At 43.0% G+C, this 17,104-nt stretch overlaps 1 protein-coding gene across 1 annotated transcript in view; it reads right to left on the reverse strand.

Moving 5' to 3' along the window:
• The window catches only part of spred1 (sprouty related EVH1 domain containing 1), a 45,557-nt gene that overhangs the window by 6,544 nt on the left and 21,909 nt on the right, over positions 1-17,104 (reverse strand). The window contains exons 3-5 of the mRNA XM_061843994.1: positions 14,369-14,537; positions 11,457-11,503; positions 2,586-2,741 (exon numbers count right to left, since the gene is read on the reverse strand). Of these exons, the coding sequence (XP_061699978.1) occupies positions 2,586-2,741; positions 11,457-11,503; positions 14,369-14,537 (372 nt within the window). The remainder of the gene's footprint in view (positions 1-2,585; positions 2,742-11,456; positions 11,504-14,368; positions 14,538-17,104) is intronic.

Raw genomic sequence — 17,104 nt, forward strand, 5'->3', positions numbered from 1 at the left:
CACAATCACACCTTGGAGAAATTTAAAGTGTCCAATTAATGTTGCATGTTTTTGGGATGTGGGAGGAAACCGGAGTGCCCGAACTGGAGAAAACCCACGCTGGCACGGAGAGAATATGCAAGCTCCACACGGGCGGAACCGGGATCGAACCCGGGACCTCAGAACTGTGAGGCCAACGCTTTACCAGTTGATCCAACATGCTGCCGGCGATTATGCATTCATATAATATTCAGTCTGTCAGTCATAATGACCCCTCGAGGGAAACCATAACTCTGAGGAGGCCTGTGGGAAAGACTCGCAAAAGAGGCAATTTTTATCTGAAATGAGACTGAGGTCAGGAACAAGATGGACCGCTGCAGCCAAGAGGAGACTGTGGAGTAAAATGCTTCAGGATTCAGAAAAGCTACAGCAGCTTGTTTTAAAGAGGTCCTACAAAATGTACACATTTATCTGACTTTGCCTTTTATAAAGAACCCAGCAAAGGCAGGCCAGTGCTGCAGTTGTGTATGCTTACAATGTACATCAACAATCAAAAAAAAACTTGGAGCGAGATCATTACCCTCTTGGCATGACGGATAAAATTCTTCCGTAAGGATTCTCAGTCATCCAGGTTAATATAATCTGCAAAAAGTTGAATCGAGGCGAATGGACGACTCTTGGTCGTTGAAATCTTTCACCTTTAATCCAAAAGGTATCTTCGCTTCCCAGTGTTAGATGTGGGGCCCCTCCCTATTTATGTGTTTAGCGGGTGTGTCCCCTTGGGGTGGTCACATGAGCGCGCTGTTGTTGCCAAGTGTGGTTGGCAAATGACGGTTTTGTTTTACAAGCAGTCTTTCCCGTGCCTGCTGGCAAAACGGCTCTTTAGTGACCACTTTCATCAACCGATGTCGTCAACGGTAGAAACAAGTGGCAGGTATTTGGTCCAGTATTTCGGAATCCCCTCAACACGCGGCGGTTGGTGTCCTCCCTCTGTTATGCCCGAGGAATGCCAAATTTATCATAGAGCAAGAGAATATGGTAACATCAGCCTGTGTTCTCTTTTTTGTGGTTTTAAAGATGCACATTGTGAGCAAACCAGCAATGATTTACATCATGTTGCATCAGATCAGTAGCATCCGCACTTCCCTATGGACAATTTGAGGTTCATTAAACTGAACATTCATGTTTATTGAATGTGGGAGGAAACGGAGTACATGGAAAAATCCACGTAAGAACAGGGAGAACATACAGACTCAACACAGGAGGTCCAGAACCAAGATTCAAACCCCCACCCTCAAAACTGTGAGGTGGCTGTGCTAGTCATAACTACAATAAATATTTGGATGAAGAAGATTTCTAGGCCATACATTTAAAGCAATCCAATGGAAAAAATAGGAGGTATGACAGTAGCTGAGCTTGCCTTACTTCTTTTATTTACTTTACTTTACTTTCTTTTACTTACTTCTTTTGGTGCGTGACCACGTATTCTTAGACCATATGTGACAACTACACGGATGTGAATGACCGATTTGGAAAAACACTGAATATGTCTTCCTTTGGCAAAATCTTTGTATAAAACATACTGAAATGGTAACCTCTGGTTACTTCGAACAGTGTAAATACAAGGCAATCATCACATTTTGAAAACTTAAAATATGAGTCCAAATAACCAAAGTTTAATTTTGCCAAACTTCAGACATAAAAATGTAGAATGAATTAAATTTATATCAAATAGGTTACTCCACTTTCAAGTTATACTTCAGAAATAAGTACACAAGTAATTTGTTTATATATACGGTTACACTTTTTTCAAGCCATGCCCATCTGAAAGTTTTTTTCCCCGTGGTTTTTATCAATTTCCCTGGCACGATCTTCATCTTTTCGCTCCAAGATGTGCAGACCGCTCAATAACATATGCGTACTTATGTGTATAAGTTATAACTATGCCGGAGTAAACAGAATGCTTCTCTATGAAGAGTTAACATCAACAAGTTAAGAAAATATCAATGAAATACCGCCAAAATGCTGCCGGAAATCGGAATGTTGTCGTTTTTATAAACACCAAATTTAATGCAAACAGATAGCAATGCCGTAAACAGATAGCGACGCTGTTTTCCACTATCACAGCTGTGACTAATTTCATGACTAGCGTTGCCAATAGATGCTGGCGGCCGGTCTTGATCACACCCTCACCTTGCGTCAAGCTGTCACCCCCCCCCCCCCCCGCCCCCAATTCTCTCAACAGATTTACACGTTTCAAAAAAATGACATTTTAAGCTGAAAAAACTCGGAATTCTGCGGAAAATTCTCATGCCTGAAACTAGCTGATTTTTAACTCGTAACATTGGTCCCATAAAAGCCGTTTTTTAAGCACTTTATGTTACATTATTGTGTATAAAAGCTGGTGTACAAGTCAGGTTTGATTAACCTGGTTTTGCAGATGAGAACGCACTAAAAACACGTACCGGTAGACTCGCGTCTAGCCCAGTAGGTACAGTGGAGTGGAAAAGAGGTACAAACAGTCCGGCTAAACTCTCATTTGTGTAACTCGAGACTTTTGTCCATTCACTCGAAATACATAGTTGGGTGTGGCATGAGTATCAGACCTGTGGCGGCAGGTAGCGTCGGTTGCTGGAGGGGAACTCGTCAAAGGGCTGAGCCCGTACATAGCAGCCCCTGAAGGGCTCGCTGGACACCACGTTGCTCAGGGGGGAGAAGGGCTCCTTCATGGGCGTACAGATGGACGGAGGCTCTTCACAAGCCTGCGGACACACAAAGAAGCGCATTTTAGTTAGCACGAACAAAACAAAAAGATTTTTTTTCCCCGAGCAGATCAATTTTGTTTTCACTATTGTGGTTGCTTCCCAATTGTAACCACCAGAGGGGATACTGCACCTACGCTTGTCAAAGGGTGCGCAGCGATGACTAAAGGACCTTCTGTGTGAGAACTCAAAGTTCCCAACAGCCCTTCCTGCGCGTTCCCACTAAACTGATGGAAAAGCCACAGACGCAAGCCTAAAAATAAAAAGGACACTTTTCGTCTCAAACTAACGAAAGCGTGTTTACGAGCGGCCTCAAAGCCTCGTTTCAGCATGTCTCCGAACGAAACGGATCTCACCATTGACAACAATCGGGCTGAACTTTCTATAAATAGCATCTTGTGAATGCCGCAAACTGCATCGCGTAGGAACGTATGCGCCGTATGGGGAATATGAATTTCAGGCCCGTGCACCAGAGATGATACGTAAACGGGCTTCGATTAAAAGAGAACTGCGAAATAGTTCCAAGACTTGAGTACTCATGGCAACTAATGTGACAGCTATTTCATGATTCATGAATGCAGAGGTGCAGGCGAAAAACAGAGAGAGAGAGAGAGAGAGAGAATATGGGGGAGGTTATTACATCAGGAGCCAACATTATGTCAGCACAAGCATCCGAGCACCTCCCAGCTCATCCACGCACCAAGCATCGCATCACAGATGCAAAGTCGTGTCCAAGATGGATTAAATTTATGAAGCAGCTAGTATTTGATTCATATGAAGTGCAGCTTTGCTGGAAAAGAAGTACAGTAGGGAAATTTGAAAAGGTACAAGACTTTCTGTTCCTAGATGCTGGGGCCTGTGCAACCTCTATTTTGTTTGGATAAGAACAAATATTTTTAAACTAATGATCCTTTCCAGGGCCACACTGCAAAAGAAGTATATCCCTATTATAAAATGTGATCATGATGAATAAAAAAAACCAAATGATTAAATCATCTAAATGTTCATTTTAGCTCTCTGGTCTGTGCTTTAAATTGATTTTCTTTTTAAAGGCAACAATGGTCATGATTTATAATACAGTATTTCCCGTTTAAATACATTGGCGAGATGTCAAGTATGTCAACGAGTAGCAGAACTTCACCTCAGATTGCGCAACCTCTCGTTTATCGGGTTGGGGTGGCTTGTATTTGTCAAGTGACTGTGTCTCCAATAGATGTTCTTAATATGAACTCTCATTGTCCATGGACAGACTACAGTATTCAATAATATAATATTCAATATTTGGCATTTCTGATCGATTGAAACTGCAGATAGAGAGTGAAGTGAGGCAGACGGCACTCTGCCTCACCGAAGGAGGCGAAATTTGAGCAGAGGTATTACGTTGCTATCATTCTTCTGTGTAGACATGTAGCTGGCTGGATTTCCAAAAACAAGTGTACAGCCACAGTAATTTTTTTTAATAAATACGACAAGTATTTATGCCGATAAAAGACCAATTTAAAACTGGGTAACCTTTAGGGATTTTAGTTTGTTTCAGTTAACCTTATAAAGGATGCTAGTAATCCCGGGAACTCTCTGTAGTTTTTGGTTTTGTTTGAACATAAAACAAAGACAAGTGAACATTTCACTTACAGGTGAAAAATGTACACTTTCTTTGTTGTTAAGAGTTTTAAATTAAAGACGTGGATTGTCTTAGAGATATAATCTCTCTCTCTCTCTCTCTCTCTATATATATATATATATATACACACACACACACACACACACACACACATGCACACAGAGCTGTAAATAAACACTTGCTTAAACCAAGTACTGGAGTTTGGAGTTTCGTAAAAATGTAGATGCCATTATTTGTTTTATTCCAAGTTAACATCAGTTCCAAATATCAACTATTTTCCTCAATAATTACTAATAATTAGTATTGGTATAGGCGGCAATGTGGATCAGTTGGTAAAGGGTTGGCCTCACAGTTCTGAGGACCCAGGTTCTATCCCGGCCCCGCCTGTGTGTAGTTTGCATGTTCTCCCCGTGTCTGCGTGGGCTTTCTGCAGGCACTCCGGTTTCCTCCCACAGCCCAAAAAAATGCAACATTAATTGGACACTCTAAATTGCCCATAGGTGTGATTGTGAGTACGGCTGTTTGTCTCCCTGTGCCCTGCGATTGGCTGGCAACCAGTTCAGGGTGTACCCCGCCTCCTGCCCGTTGACAGCTGGGATAGGCACTCCCTCGTGAGGATAAGCGGTAAAGAAAATGGATGATGGTAATGGTTGCATCCGGTTATGGTGAAAAATGTCACAATTTCTTGTCAAGATGAAGCTCAGTGATCCTAAAAGATGGAATATGGTGGTACGTAAAAGATGGGTTATGGTGGTATTGGAATATGTGTTGTGAGTCCAAGAATGTAGTCGGACATAGCGCAATTGTAAGAAACCAAATTTGTCTTGTTTGTCTGATCCAGTCATCCGTAACTACTATAGCAGTTAGCTAGCATTAGCCGCGAATGTTCGTAGTTAGCCTGGAATTTCTTCTTCCGTTACGATGCGTTGTTGACTCTGGTACTTCTTTTGGCATAAACGCCTCTTTATATAACCACACTCGCGCAGGGGGACAACGTTCGCATTGCATCACCTGACCGATGGATTGGTCTGTCCGGCACCCTCTGTGTACCTTGACGCGCACATGGCAAAAAATTTTTGCCGTTCTTAGAAAGCCACGGAGATCATCCCTCGTGGTTGTTCCATTTTAGTCACATGCTGTGATGACGTACTCACCGTGGTTCCACATACCATCTCCGCCTCGGACTTCTTGATCGATTTTGCCGGATAATTAACCGTATCATCTGGTCAACTACGCCCATTTGTTCTACCAGACACTGTACTACGGTCACAATTGTTGTTGCTTTGTTCTTTGTTCCGGAAAGTAAAAAAAAAAAAAAAAAGGATACCGGAAATGGCCAAAAAATGCAAAGGAAACCCCGCCCTGTAGCAGCCGTAGCGACAGCCCAGACTTGGAGAAGAAGTGCAAGACGTTTTAAAAACTGCCCCTGTGGGTTGCACTCGAGTATAAAGGCAAACTGCGTGTAGGATAGCCGCAGTGAAGTCACCGCGGCCTCCGCAGGTGCAAGTATAGAGAAGCCTTATAGTCAAAATAAAAAATTTGAATGAATATTTTTCAACCATCCCTGACTAAGATCTAGTGAGATACATTTGCAAGGTCTTTCGATGGTTCTTGTGAAAGCTCTGAGAGCTACTTTTGATACCACCAAGTTGAAGTTTTCCATAGTTGCTTCGCTCTTTTCAGATATGCGCACCTTAATAGTTTAACACCGATCCAACCCCCCTGTACACACACACACACACACATACACACACTACCCTGACCTCATCAAGGCTGGGTTAGTCCTCCTCTCTTCCTCTCAGTGTTGTGTGGGGGAGGCTTCTGGCCCTGGTTAGTCAGTGCCGGGTGGAAAGGAGCCCACGCCAGTACTTTAACGCACAGCGGAAATCTGGTTTGCTCCCAGCTGCTGCAACAGTAATTACTGTCCTGCGGTTGCTAAGAGATGCTTCCTTTGACTTCTTTTTTCCCCCCTCTTTCTCTTCTCTCCCCACATCCCCGACATTCACCCCCCCTTGAGCTGCATACGGAGCATGTACAAAGTATGTGTGTGCGGATGCCTCCAAACATACCATGTGTCTACGCTAGGAAGAGACGAACGACAGTCAAAGGAGTGAAGAGGAATAACAGAGCAGGAAAAAATGACTTCACATTCGATTTGAGTGTGTAAGAGTGTGTGCATGTAAAACAGAGAGCAAAAGAAAGAAAAAGAAAGAAAGAAAGAAAGAAAGAAAGAGAAAAAACAAAAGAGAAAGAAAGAAAAAAAGAAAGAAAGGCCAAAGACTCTGTAGAGAGAATGTCATAAACCAGCTCCAGCTGGAGAAATGCAGCACAGAACTTAAAAAGCCAGATGACAGCTGTATGTGTATGTGAGAGGAAGACCGAAAGGAGCAAAGGGTGGAAAGGGGGTGGGGGTTTGGGGGAGGGAATCAAAATGAGAAACAGACTCTGGCTTCCTTTTTGAAGCGCTCGCCTAAACCCCGCCATTCAAAGGCATGCGTGGGGGCCAATCTGGAGCTGATCTGACCCAAGAGATGTGGCTGGGGGTGAGGGAGGAGAGGAAACGGAGAACGGAGGAAGGGCGGAGGGATGGAGGACAGGGGAGGAGGGGGCTTAAGTGAAGCAACCTGGCCTCGCACGAGCGCCAGACAGCATCTCGTCTACTTCAGTCGTCACATGGCATTTGGAAGAGAAAGGCCTGAGGTCGGCCTGAATCATCTCTTTGGAACACGATGAGTTAAACAGTAAGCTTCTCCATTAATGACAAAAGTTCAAGATTCTCCGGGTTATCCTGCACTCTTAAAAGTAAGCCAATGAAAAAAAAACCTTTTCCAACCTAACATGCTTTTAAAAAGTATTTTAATTGGCTGCCGAAACTGTCCTTCCAACACATTTTGCAGCTATGTAACCCAGTTCCGTCATTCAATTTGTTTCAAGAGATGACTTACAAGAGTCGACTGCCTGCAGAAATATGTTTTATGGCGTCATGTTTTTAACAGGTATATATATATATATATATATATATATATATATATATATATATATATATATATATATATATATATATTAATCCGTTGAGCAAAGCTCCCCTTCAGAACACGCATTTTTCCTCTAGTCTACCTCATTCACTCCATTTTGACAACTTGCGATGGCTCGCAAGCACCTCAAGACCGTAGCGTTTATGAATGGCTCACCCTTACAAAAAATGCGTCTCACATCTTTTTAACAAGCATCTCCAGAGTGTCTTTCAAAACACGCACGGCCTGATTTATCATAAGCCCAAACAGCAAGCACGAAATTGCAAGTTGGCTCTAACAGATTGCACATGCTCTTGGTGGGCATGTTGCACAGGATCTACGAAGACTGCAATCTTTTTTACAGAGATCCTAAATACAGGATGCTAAATTGTGTGTTCACTCACTCTGACCGATCGTGCACATTGTTGACAACAGGTGTAAAAATCTGGGTGGCCACCGCAAGTGCAAAAAGAACTTTGAAGTGTCGGAATTGGAAGTGTTAGTGGAAGACAAACAAACAGTTACAGAAAAGAACTCTATTGCTCTGATAATTTGGGACAAGACCACTACTGCATAAAAGCAACATTTTCGTTTAACGCGCTCCAAGTGCATATGAATAGGATGTATGTGCTTATTCTGCATAACACAGAAGTCAAAAACTAGGGCCAACGCACCCGAAAAATCGCACTTGCAGGGGTTACGGCCAATTTTCACAGTTCACTGATAGCCAAACACAAAGAAATGCGAGGTTGTAAGGAGGTCATAGGTGATATGGCAATATTTAGACGCCCAAGAATTACATTGCTCAATAGGCGTGGCATGGCAGCTTCATTTATACAGCAAATTTCATGTAGAAGGGATCTCAGTGTGATTTATCTGAGTAAAAGCACAATAGTGAAAAGAATATTTAAAAAACATTTAAATGTAAAAAAAGGAGAGAAATTTAGAAAACGTACTAAAATTTTGAAAAGAATGTACAGAGCTACTAAACTTTTTTTAAACAATAGTCCAAATGTGGTGGCAAGGTGGATCAGCTGGTAAAGCGTTGGCCTCACAGTTCTGAGGACCCGGGTTCAATCCCAGCCCCGCCTGTGTATGGTTTGCATGTTCTCCCTGTGCCTGCGTGGGTTTACTCCGGTTTCCTCCCACATCCCAAAAATGTGCAAGATTAATTGGACACTCTAAATTGCCCCTAGGTGTGATTGTGAGTGTGGCTGTTTGTCTCTATGTCCCCTGCAATTGCCTGGCAACCGGTTCAGGGTGTACCCCACCTCTTGCCTGTTGACAGTAGGGACAGGCTCCAGCACTCCCTGCGACCCTTGTGAGGATAAGTAGCAAAGAAAATGGATGGATGGATGGATGGATGGATGGTCCAAATGTAACTTGTCTGTGGCATTCTCCCCCAAACCTTCAACAAAAAGTTTAGACAAGTGGAAAAAGTTCCACCAACCACCTCTATGCTAGGACCACTTTGCATGCGGTTAGTACTAAACGTAAGTCGTAGACATGGCATTTAAATCAGGTTAAAGAAATCACGTTGCACATGCTAAATCCATTTGCATATATTCCTCCCAAAAATCTAAAAATGAACTGCGTGGGTCCGTACTGTACTTGTACTTTAGCTTCATCGTTCACCTAGGTTTAAAGACCAGCTAAGACAAAAGCGGTTTTCCCAAACAAAAACGTGCATGACTATGTTGTGCTTTTAACAAACACTGCCAGTGGCATGCGAGTATTCTTTATCCTCTATGATGAATGACTAATGATACTGCTTTACCGAAAAAGTCGCGAGAGACCACCAGAATGAGCAGCAAAATGTACATTGCAGGAGAAATTGTAATGAACATTTTTAATGCTTTTGGATTCTATCTAATTATGCCATTCCCAAATGAGTTTTTTATATATATATATATATATATATATTTAGAGAGAGCGAGAGAGAGAGAGAGAGAGAGAGAGAGAGAGAGAGAGAGAGGAGAGAGAGAGAGAGAGAGAGAGAGAGAGAGAGGTATAGTTCTCTTTAAAAAACACATTACAATATGTTATTTTAGGAGGCTGGAGGGGTTTAATAGCAGTTCAATTCAATTTCGATTGGGAAAGATGATTTGAGATTACGAGCGTGGCCAGAGAACAAATTAAATTTTATCTCAAGGCACTACTGTGCATGGTTGTCATCAGACAGCAATGTCATGTTAAGCAATCATCTCAGGCGCCTTAAAAAAGGTCTTATCTTTGAGTGCTGTTGGCGTTAAAACAAAGAAGCGCAAACTTGGCTCATTCGTCACAAAGCCCTCAAAAGAAATATTGATTTGCCTCTTTGCCAAGATGAACATGAAGTTCAATACCTCTCTCATATCACAAGAAGTCTTTGTGCCACGAATGTAAAAGTTAAAAAGCTCTCTTCGCCCCGACTCAAAGGTGTGTTATGGAGCCATATTCAGCTATGCCAAAACCAGCCGCGGCGATAAACCCGAGCAGCCGGCATAACCTCAGTGAACTTAAGCGATAAATTACAACTTCCTGTTTGTTCTAAATTAAATGCAGAAGTTTAGGGGGGGCATTGTGAATGATTTGGATGTGCCACGTTAGTCTTTGCAGACCGTTTGCGCCGCCGAGTTGTGCAACTGCATTTGTTCTACGTGGGTAAAACAAGTCATTTGGGTAGATTTGGGCATATAAAATGGTTAAGGTTCACTGTTATGGAAAGATACACAGAGTCATACTACCATAAAATCATTGGCGTTTTACCAAGGCCGACACAAAGACCCGTTGAGGTTACATGTATCTCATGCAAAGCACATGGCTATCCTGCACTTATTGTCAGTCCAAACTCTTATTAACTTCATGAAGCCTGATGTTCTGCTATTTGCTAACTCTCCACTTGGAGAACTTGCAACTGGCTCACTTCTCTTTCGCTGCAGCCCAGGTCTGCGACCGCAACATTCGGATGCCAAATCACCATGGTGACACCCTCGGTGGCTCGCGCGCTGAACCTTGTGAACACCCCCCCACCCCTTTCCCGTTGCAACCCCCCCTTGCTGCCTAGCAACAGCAGTGCCATTGGATTTCCTGTGTGTTTAGCCTGATCCCTTAAAGAGGAACTTTGCCACAGAAACAGGAACGCAGCTCTGTCCCTCTCCCCTCTTTTGAAGATACTGAGGGGTGGGGGTTTAGGATTTCGGGGAGTCAAAGAGTGTCGAACCGCAGTGATGAACATGTAGCTAAGCGCGAATAGTTCGCGAGAGGTAGAGCAGGAAGTAAAAAATACAAGATGGCATGCCTTGCGATAAACATAAGTAAATGTAAGAAAATGTTGGCTCAGGTTGCACCAAATGCAAGAAATTTAGACAAATGCATGATGATGAGACCTCGATGGGCCCCATTTACTTATGTAAACACGCCGCCTCGTGGTTGTGCGGATGACGTCACAGACGCATTACGTCCACAGCACAAGCCACATTTGTTTTTGTTATGTGAACGACTACATAAAAAAAATCGGAATTGGACATCATACACTGCAGTGTAAATGTAGCCGTAGCTGACGTTCACAGAGTTTAAGTGTTTACTGTGCAGGTGTACTACACCTTAAGTTGGAGTGATTTTAAATCTATTTTTGCTTGTTGATGATTGCAGACTTAAAGAAACTTAAATTTTTCAAACTTGGGAGTGTTAAAAATCACAATTAGTTCTTTTTCCTTTATTTCTCATGAGGGAAGAAACCATCCAAGGCCAAATAGCTTGGATGTTGAATGTCACTACATATTTGTAGTTTTTGAGCCATTCTTACCATGTCTGAATGTGCCTTATAATCAAGCTTTAACATGAGCGATATGCAACAACAGCATTCTTTGTGCCTGCGTCTGCAGCAAAGCAGTGCCATCTTTGAAGCGATCAAAAATACAAGTCCACACTGGAGCACTTTGGCCGAAGTTTGTATGAGCTCACATGGCTTCTTATGATGCCATAAAACTCTCCACGAGTTCACTTCATACCCATATAAATGACCAGAGTATTTGTTTTGTAAATGTGTTGTCAAGCTGTAAAGAAGTGTGTACAAATTGTCCCAAGAACAAAACTCACTGGTTGCCCGTCCTCAGGAGTGTCCCCTTCACCAAATGGTCGACAGCCTGGAAGAAGAAGAAAGAAAAAAAAAAGATTAGTGAAAAGGCACTTTTTGCAAAACAATACTGGGTTTATCTGCAAGAATACAATAGTTATTCGACAAAGCAGTTTGACTGTCAAAAGAGTGACTTATTTAGCAAGCTTAAGTAAACAGATCGATTCTCTTCAACCGAGAACGAGACAAGACTCGCGCTTCCATTCGACTGCGGCCTAAATGGGGAAATGAAAGCTGCATTGTGTCAATGGGGCACACGGAAGTTCATGAAATATGCATGCCACCGATAATGTAACATGACCTCTGCTAAAACGCCATGCGCCATTTCCATGTCCCTTGACCCCAAAAAAAAAAATCTGCAGATGCTGGAAACTGGCAGCTCATGTTTCGGATATCAGGTTGACATCGTTGTGACTTTTTCATTGTGGATGACGTGCGTTACATGGATGCCATTGAACTTTTAATACAAAAATGAAAGCTTTCTTTTTCTTTTTTGCTAATGAGCTGAGAATGTCACACTGACAGCATTTGTAATGGATTCATTTTCTATTGTTGATGTACAACTAACTCTTTTAGCTGATCAGTCAGAGTGCTAATAATCAACTTGCCTGAAGCAAATTTTCCCTTCCTGTACAAATCAATTTATTTTCTTGACGTAAGTGACCTACATTTGAGTTTTGTAGGAAAGAAGTCGAGGGGGTTTACGCCATCCGCAAACCTCGAAAGCAAAACACTGGTACTGCCACCACTTACCCCACAAAGATGGCAAAAAAGATTGAGAGTGACATAGAGTATTTCGTCCAGCATCATTCTCAATGAGAAACTACATCCATCCATCTTCTATGGGGCTTATCCTCACAAGGGTCGCGGGAGTGCTGGAGCCTATCCCGGCTCCCGACTATCCCGACTGGTTGCCGGCCGATCGCAGGGCACAATAAAATTAAATCCAACGGGGCAGGACCGCAAGATATCAGAGACAATTGAATTTTATCTATATTGCTCTTTAAGAACAACCACTGCTGCAAGTGTTGTTCATAACTATAAGTCAAATGGAAGAGACTTTAACATAATTTGCATGAAAAAAGTTTAAATAGGCAGCACAGTGGGTCAGCTGGTAAAGCATTGGCCTCACAGTTCTGTGTGGGTTTCCTCCGGCCACTCCGGTTTCCTCCCACATCCCAAAAACATGCACCATTAATTGGACACACTAAATTGCAAGTAGGTGTGATTGTGAGTGCGACTGCTGTTTGCCTTTAGGTGCCCTACGATTGGCTGGCAACCAGTTCAGGTTGTAACCCGCCTCCTGCCTGTTGACAGCTGGGATAGCCTCCAGCACTCGCCACGACCATTGTGAGGATAAGCATTGAAGAAAATGGATGGAGGGATGAAGTTTAAATAGTAAACAACTGCACAGAACACATCATTCTCGAGTCTTATGACTCATCAAGCCTCACTGTGGTCCAGCTCCTCTGCAGTGTCACGCATAACCAGAAATATGATATAACAAAAACATGACAATAACCATTTTAATACTACATTTCTTCAAGTTGAAGCCCGTTTTGTGCAGTAGTCCCACAAAATTGGAGAATCATAGCCACTAGTGAAGGCCTGGCATTTAACCTTTTCTTCAAACACTTGGACAGTGATAATTGTTTTCCAAACAAATAAGCGGGAGAAACGAGTGTCATGTGATAAATTTGACTACACAAATACCCTGATAAACCGGCAGTACATCCCACCTCTGTTAAAGCTCTGATAGATCCTCATTTTTCAGAGAGCTCATTCCATGTTGGTGGTGTGTATACAGTGCAGCAAAAAAAAAAAAGGCAGAAAATGGCGGCTTTAACAGTCACAGTCTTGAAAGCTAGTTGATAAAATTGGCACATACACCTTACATAACGGACAATGTGGTCTCACTGGCTCCAGCTAGTCAACACAGCCCTACTGTGACTGAGGAAAGCAGAGCTCATGTTCTTTTGACATGAGAAACTTCAATGTCAGAAAATGGTTGCAAGTCTGGGTCATGCACAAAACAGCAATTTAAACCTGTTTCGCAGAAGGGGTGAGTGACTATTACTACTATTATTGTGTGTGCGTGTGTGTAGGGAGGGAGGGGGAATGAGGGGGGTGCGATCCACAAAAGAAGCCATCAGAGGACTTTGGTCTCAATCATATGGAGAAGGTATGTGCATTTCTTCAATGCTGGCGAGGTTGGGAGGGAGCAAGAGCGAGACAGCGACTGCAGCACGACTCGGCTCTCGAAGCTGCCTGAGCCCTGTGCCCGGCGTTGCCATGGCAGCAGAGGACCGCAAGCACAATACACACGCATGTGCATGAACATTCGCAGGGGCGCAACATATTCTCCCGCCTACCAACACAACCCAAGCCACCTCCATCCTGACCCTCCTCCACCACCCTCGCCCGCACACATTCACGAAGCGCAGCGACCGGCAGCGGAGCGATGCAGTAGGAATACAGAGGAACCTGTTTGTGTGCGTGCGCTGAGGAGAGAGGCATTACACAACAGTGACAGAACACAGAGGATGCCAGGACACAGAGAACACAGAAAGGAGGAATAAGCCCTTCGCTGCTGCAGCTGACATTCACAAATTTTAAGTTTTTCCTTGTACTGCACAAATGAGAAACCTTAAGTTGGACTGATTTAAAACTGATTTTGGCTTGGTGACGATTGCAGATTGAAGGAAAACTGACCCTACATTTTTGACGGGGAGAGTTTGTATGGACTGCTGGTGCTAACAAGATAACGCAGGTGGAGTCGTGCTTAGCATTTGGAGACGGCCTTAGTCACTAATCATCTCATTGTATCTCAAGTGGAACGCAACCCAACATGCACACATCCAAAAGAGGTGCCCACCTTGGCTGATGTCCTCAATGGCCCTGCGTATGCCTCGATCGAAGGCGCGAGCGTCGGCGGGGCTCTGGAAGGACAGCCCGAACTTTTTGTCATTGATCCTCCAGTGGTGGAAGATGGGGGTGACCTTGTTGTACACGAGGCCTTCCTGCAGGACGCACTCCAGCACCACCTAAAAAAAAAAAAAAAAAAGACATGAAGAGTCAGGTCTTTGCTTACAAGCCTTGAAAATGCAACAAAGATTTTTTTAAGTAACCTATAAGGTGAAAAGTTGTGGGAAAATTAAGGTATGTATTTTCCGCACTATAAGGCGCACCGCATTATAAGGTGCACCTTCAATGAATGGCCCATTTTAATACTTTTTTCCATATATAAGGCGCACCGGATTATAAGGTGCACCACATTACAAGGTGCATAGAATAGACGCTACACTAGAGGCTGGGGTTACGTTATGCATCCATTAGATGGAGTTGCACTAAAGGCTGAATATTGATCCATATATAAGGCGCACCGGATTATAAGGCCCTTGGCTTTTGAGAAAATTAAAGGGTTTTAGGTGCGCCTTATCGTGCGGAAAATACGGTACTCTATTCAGAATTTTCAGCCTAAAGACACTGGTGTCCAAACAAAACCAACACGAAGACAAAATGGCAGTCATGATCCTGTTTTGTTATTCTATACATGCATCCAATTGCTGTTTGGGGGTTTGTTGGCAAACCTTTCTGTAGTTAGTCTCACCGCATTCGCTGTAAGAACAGATTAATATCTTCCCCGTTCTTCACCTGGAGCTGTTTAAATGTGGCACGTTCAATCATACCCGTGAAATATGAGCGCAGAATAAAAACCTCAGAAACACACAACTCTGGTGTTTCTGAAATTAGACAAAAACCAATAATTGCAAGTAATTGTTGGGCTAATTTGTAAACCATATTCCAAATGGTTTTTTTTTTTAAAGTACAGATGACTTGCTAAGCAGCAGTGAGGGAAGCAGAGGCTTTGAGTGGGTTTTTGGAGGCAGACTGTCAAAATTGTGCGGTGGAGAGACACTATTTTCCAAAGCCTATTATTAATCAGGGTTACTGAGCTGCCTCCTGGCCTTCCTCTAGGGCAGATTAAGTGAAATGAGAGACAGCCATTACAGTCTTTGAGGTTTTGACAAACGTGCACGAGAGTGGCTTAACGGGGTGTGAATGTGCGAGCGCGGGCGTGGCAGCCGGCGTGCGCGCGTGTGCGAGCGCAGGCGGGATGAAACCCATCCGTGACCCGAGGGCTGGTGCAAATTCCTCGTCGTGGGGGATGAGATTCGCAAAGCAACACGTATAATAATAAAAAAGGGTTCAACTTTCCCCAAAACAGTTTGTATCAGGTAATGGATGGAATAGCTATCGCTGTGTTAGACACTAACCGCCAAGTACTATGCTTCCATTTTGTTTCCATTGGAAAGGGACCCAAAATTCTACCCTAAACCATCCCACTATTACGCACCATTTGTTGCGACATCGGTAAAAGTGCTATGCTTGTGAAAGGTGGATCTAGTGCAAATTACAAATTGTTACAGTATAGTTACAGTGAGCTGAAACAGGTTCTGTCCTGAAACCATAACTGAACCGAAAAATCCAAGCCAGGTGGAGATGTGACCGCTGTTCCCTCTAATTTTTGACATGTCAGAGGAAACACATTAAGGCCGTGAGCGCTCCCTTTGACCACTGTGAGCAACATCGGACATACTGTATGCACTGTGGTCAATCAGTGTCATCGATTGAAGTTGCATGGCTCATTAAAAGGTTCAGATTGCATTCCCATCAGAACATTTTTTTTTTGCAAACTTACACTGAAAATGGCAACAAACAAAAAAATACATTGCTAACCAAACCAAGCTATGAACTATAAATTTGAAATGTCGCTTCCAACTTTGTTTCTTTTTTTAACCCACAATGATATGTTTTTCTTGGTGTAAAAATGAATTATTGCTTGCAGAATACCTTTCACAAGGCATGTTAAAAGCTGACTGATGCTCCCAAACAGTTTTAGGGTTAATGTCATGTTGCCTCCTATATTTAAAATACAGAATTAGCTTTTTGGGCAATGTATCATCTCTGCTTTCATCCTCGATTAGGCTGTGCCAAGGTGGAATTTCAACATTACACACCATCACATCCTGCACTTTCTACTTTGGCTTCACACCAGACCTTTTTACTCAAAAAAGAGAAAATCTCGTCCAGTTTCACAACTTTTTATTCTATTATTCACATACATTCATTAAACCAACAGCGTTTCTTTTTTTTTCTTTATTTTTACCATTATTATCAAGAGTAAATGTAAGCAACATGTCTAACTCATTGCTCTACGTTGCCCAGACTGGTGGTGGGTTGTATTTGTAATTATGAGTGTACCCCTTTAAGAGCGGAGGTGGGCGGGATCAGGTAAAGTAGGAAGTAGAGTGTGTGTCCGGTGTGGCCGAGCAGCAGCTCGTTGTGAGAGGCAGTGTATTGCCGTGTAAAAGAAAAAAAAAAATACATCATGCTGTAATTCACTGCGCTGGATCTGTTTTTTATCTGTGCTGAGTGTGCGACAAGTGCGCAAATGCGCATGCGCAGCTGAGAGGGAACATTGGATGTGGCTAATGAATTTTTACAAGACTTTGTAGTACATCTGGGTATTTTTGTCAATTTATTCAAAAGACTTCGGAATATCTCACAGTGTCCATTGTAGTTCATTGCTCGCATAAGTTATTCAACA

The sequence above is a fragment of the Syngnathoides biaculeatus genome, chromosome 15 (assembly GCF_019802595.1).
Source record: "Syngnathoides biaculeatus isolate LvHL_M chromosome 15, ASM1980259v1, whole genome shotgun sequence".
Lineage (NCBI taxonomy): Eukaryota > Metazoa > Chordata > Actinopteri > Syngnathiformes > Syngnathidae > Syngnathoides > Syngnathoides biaculeatus.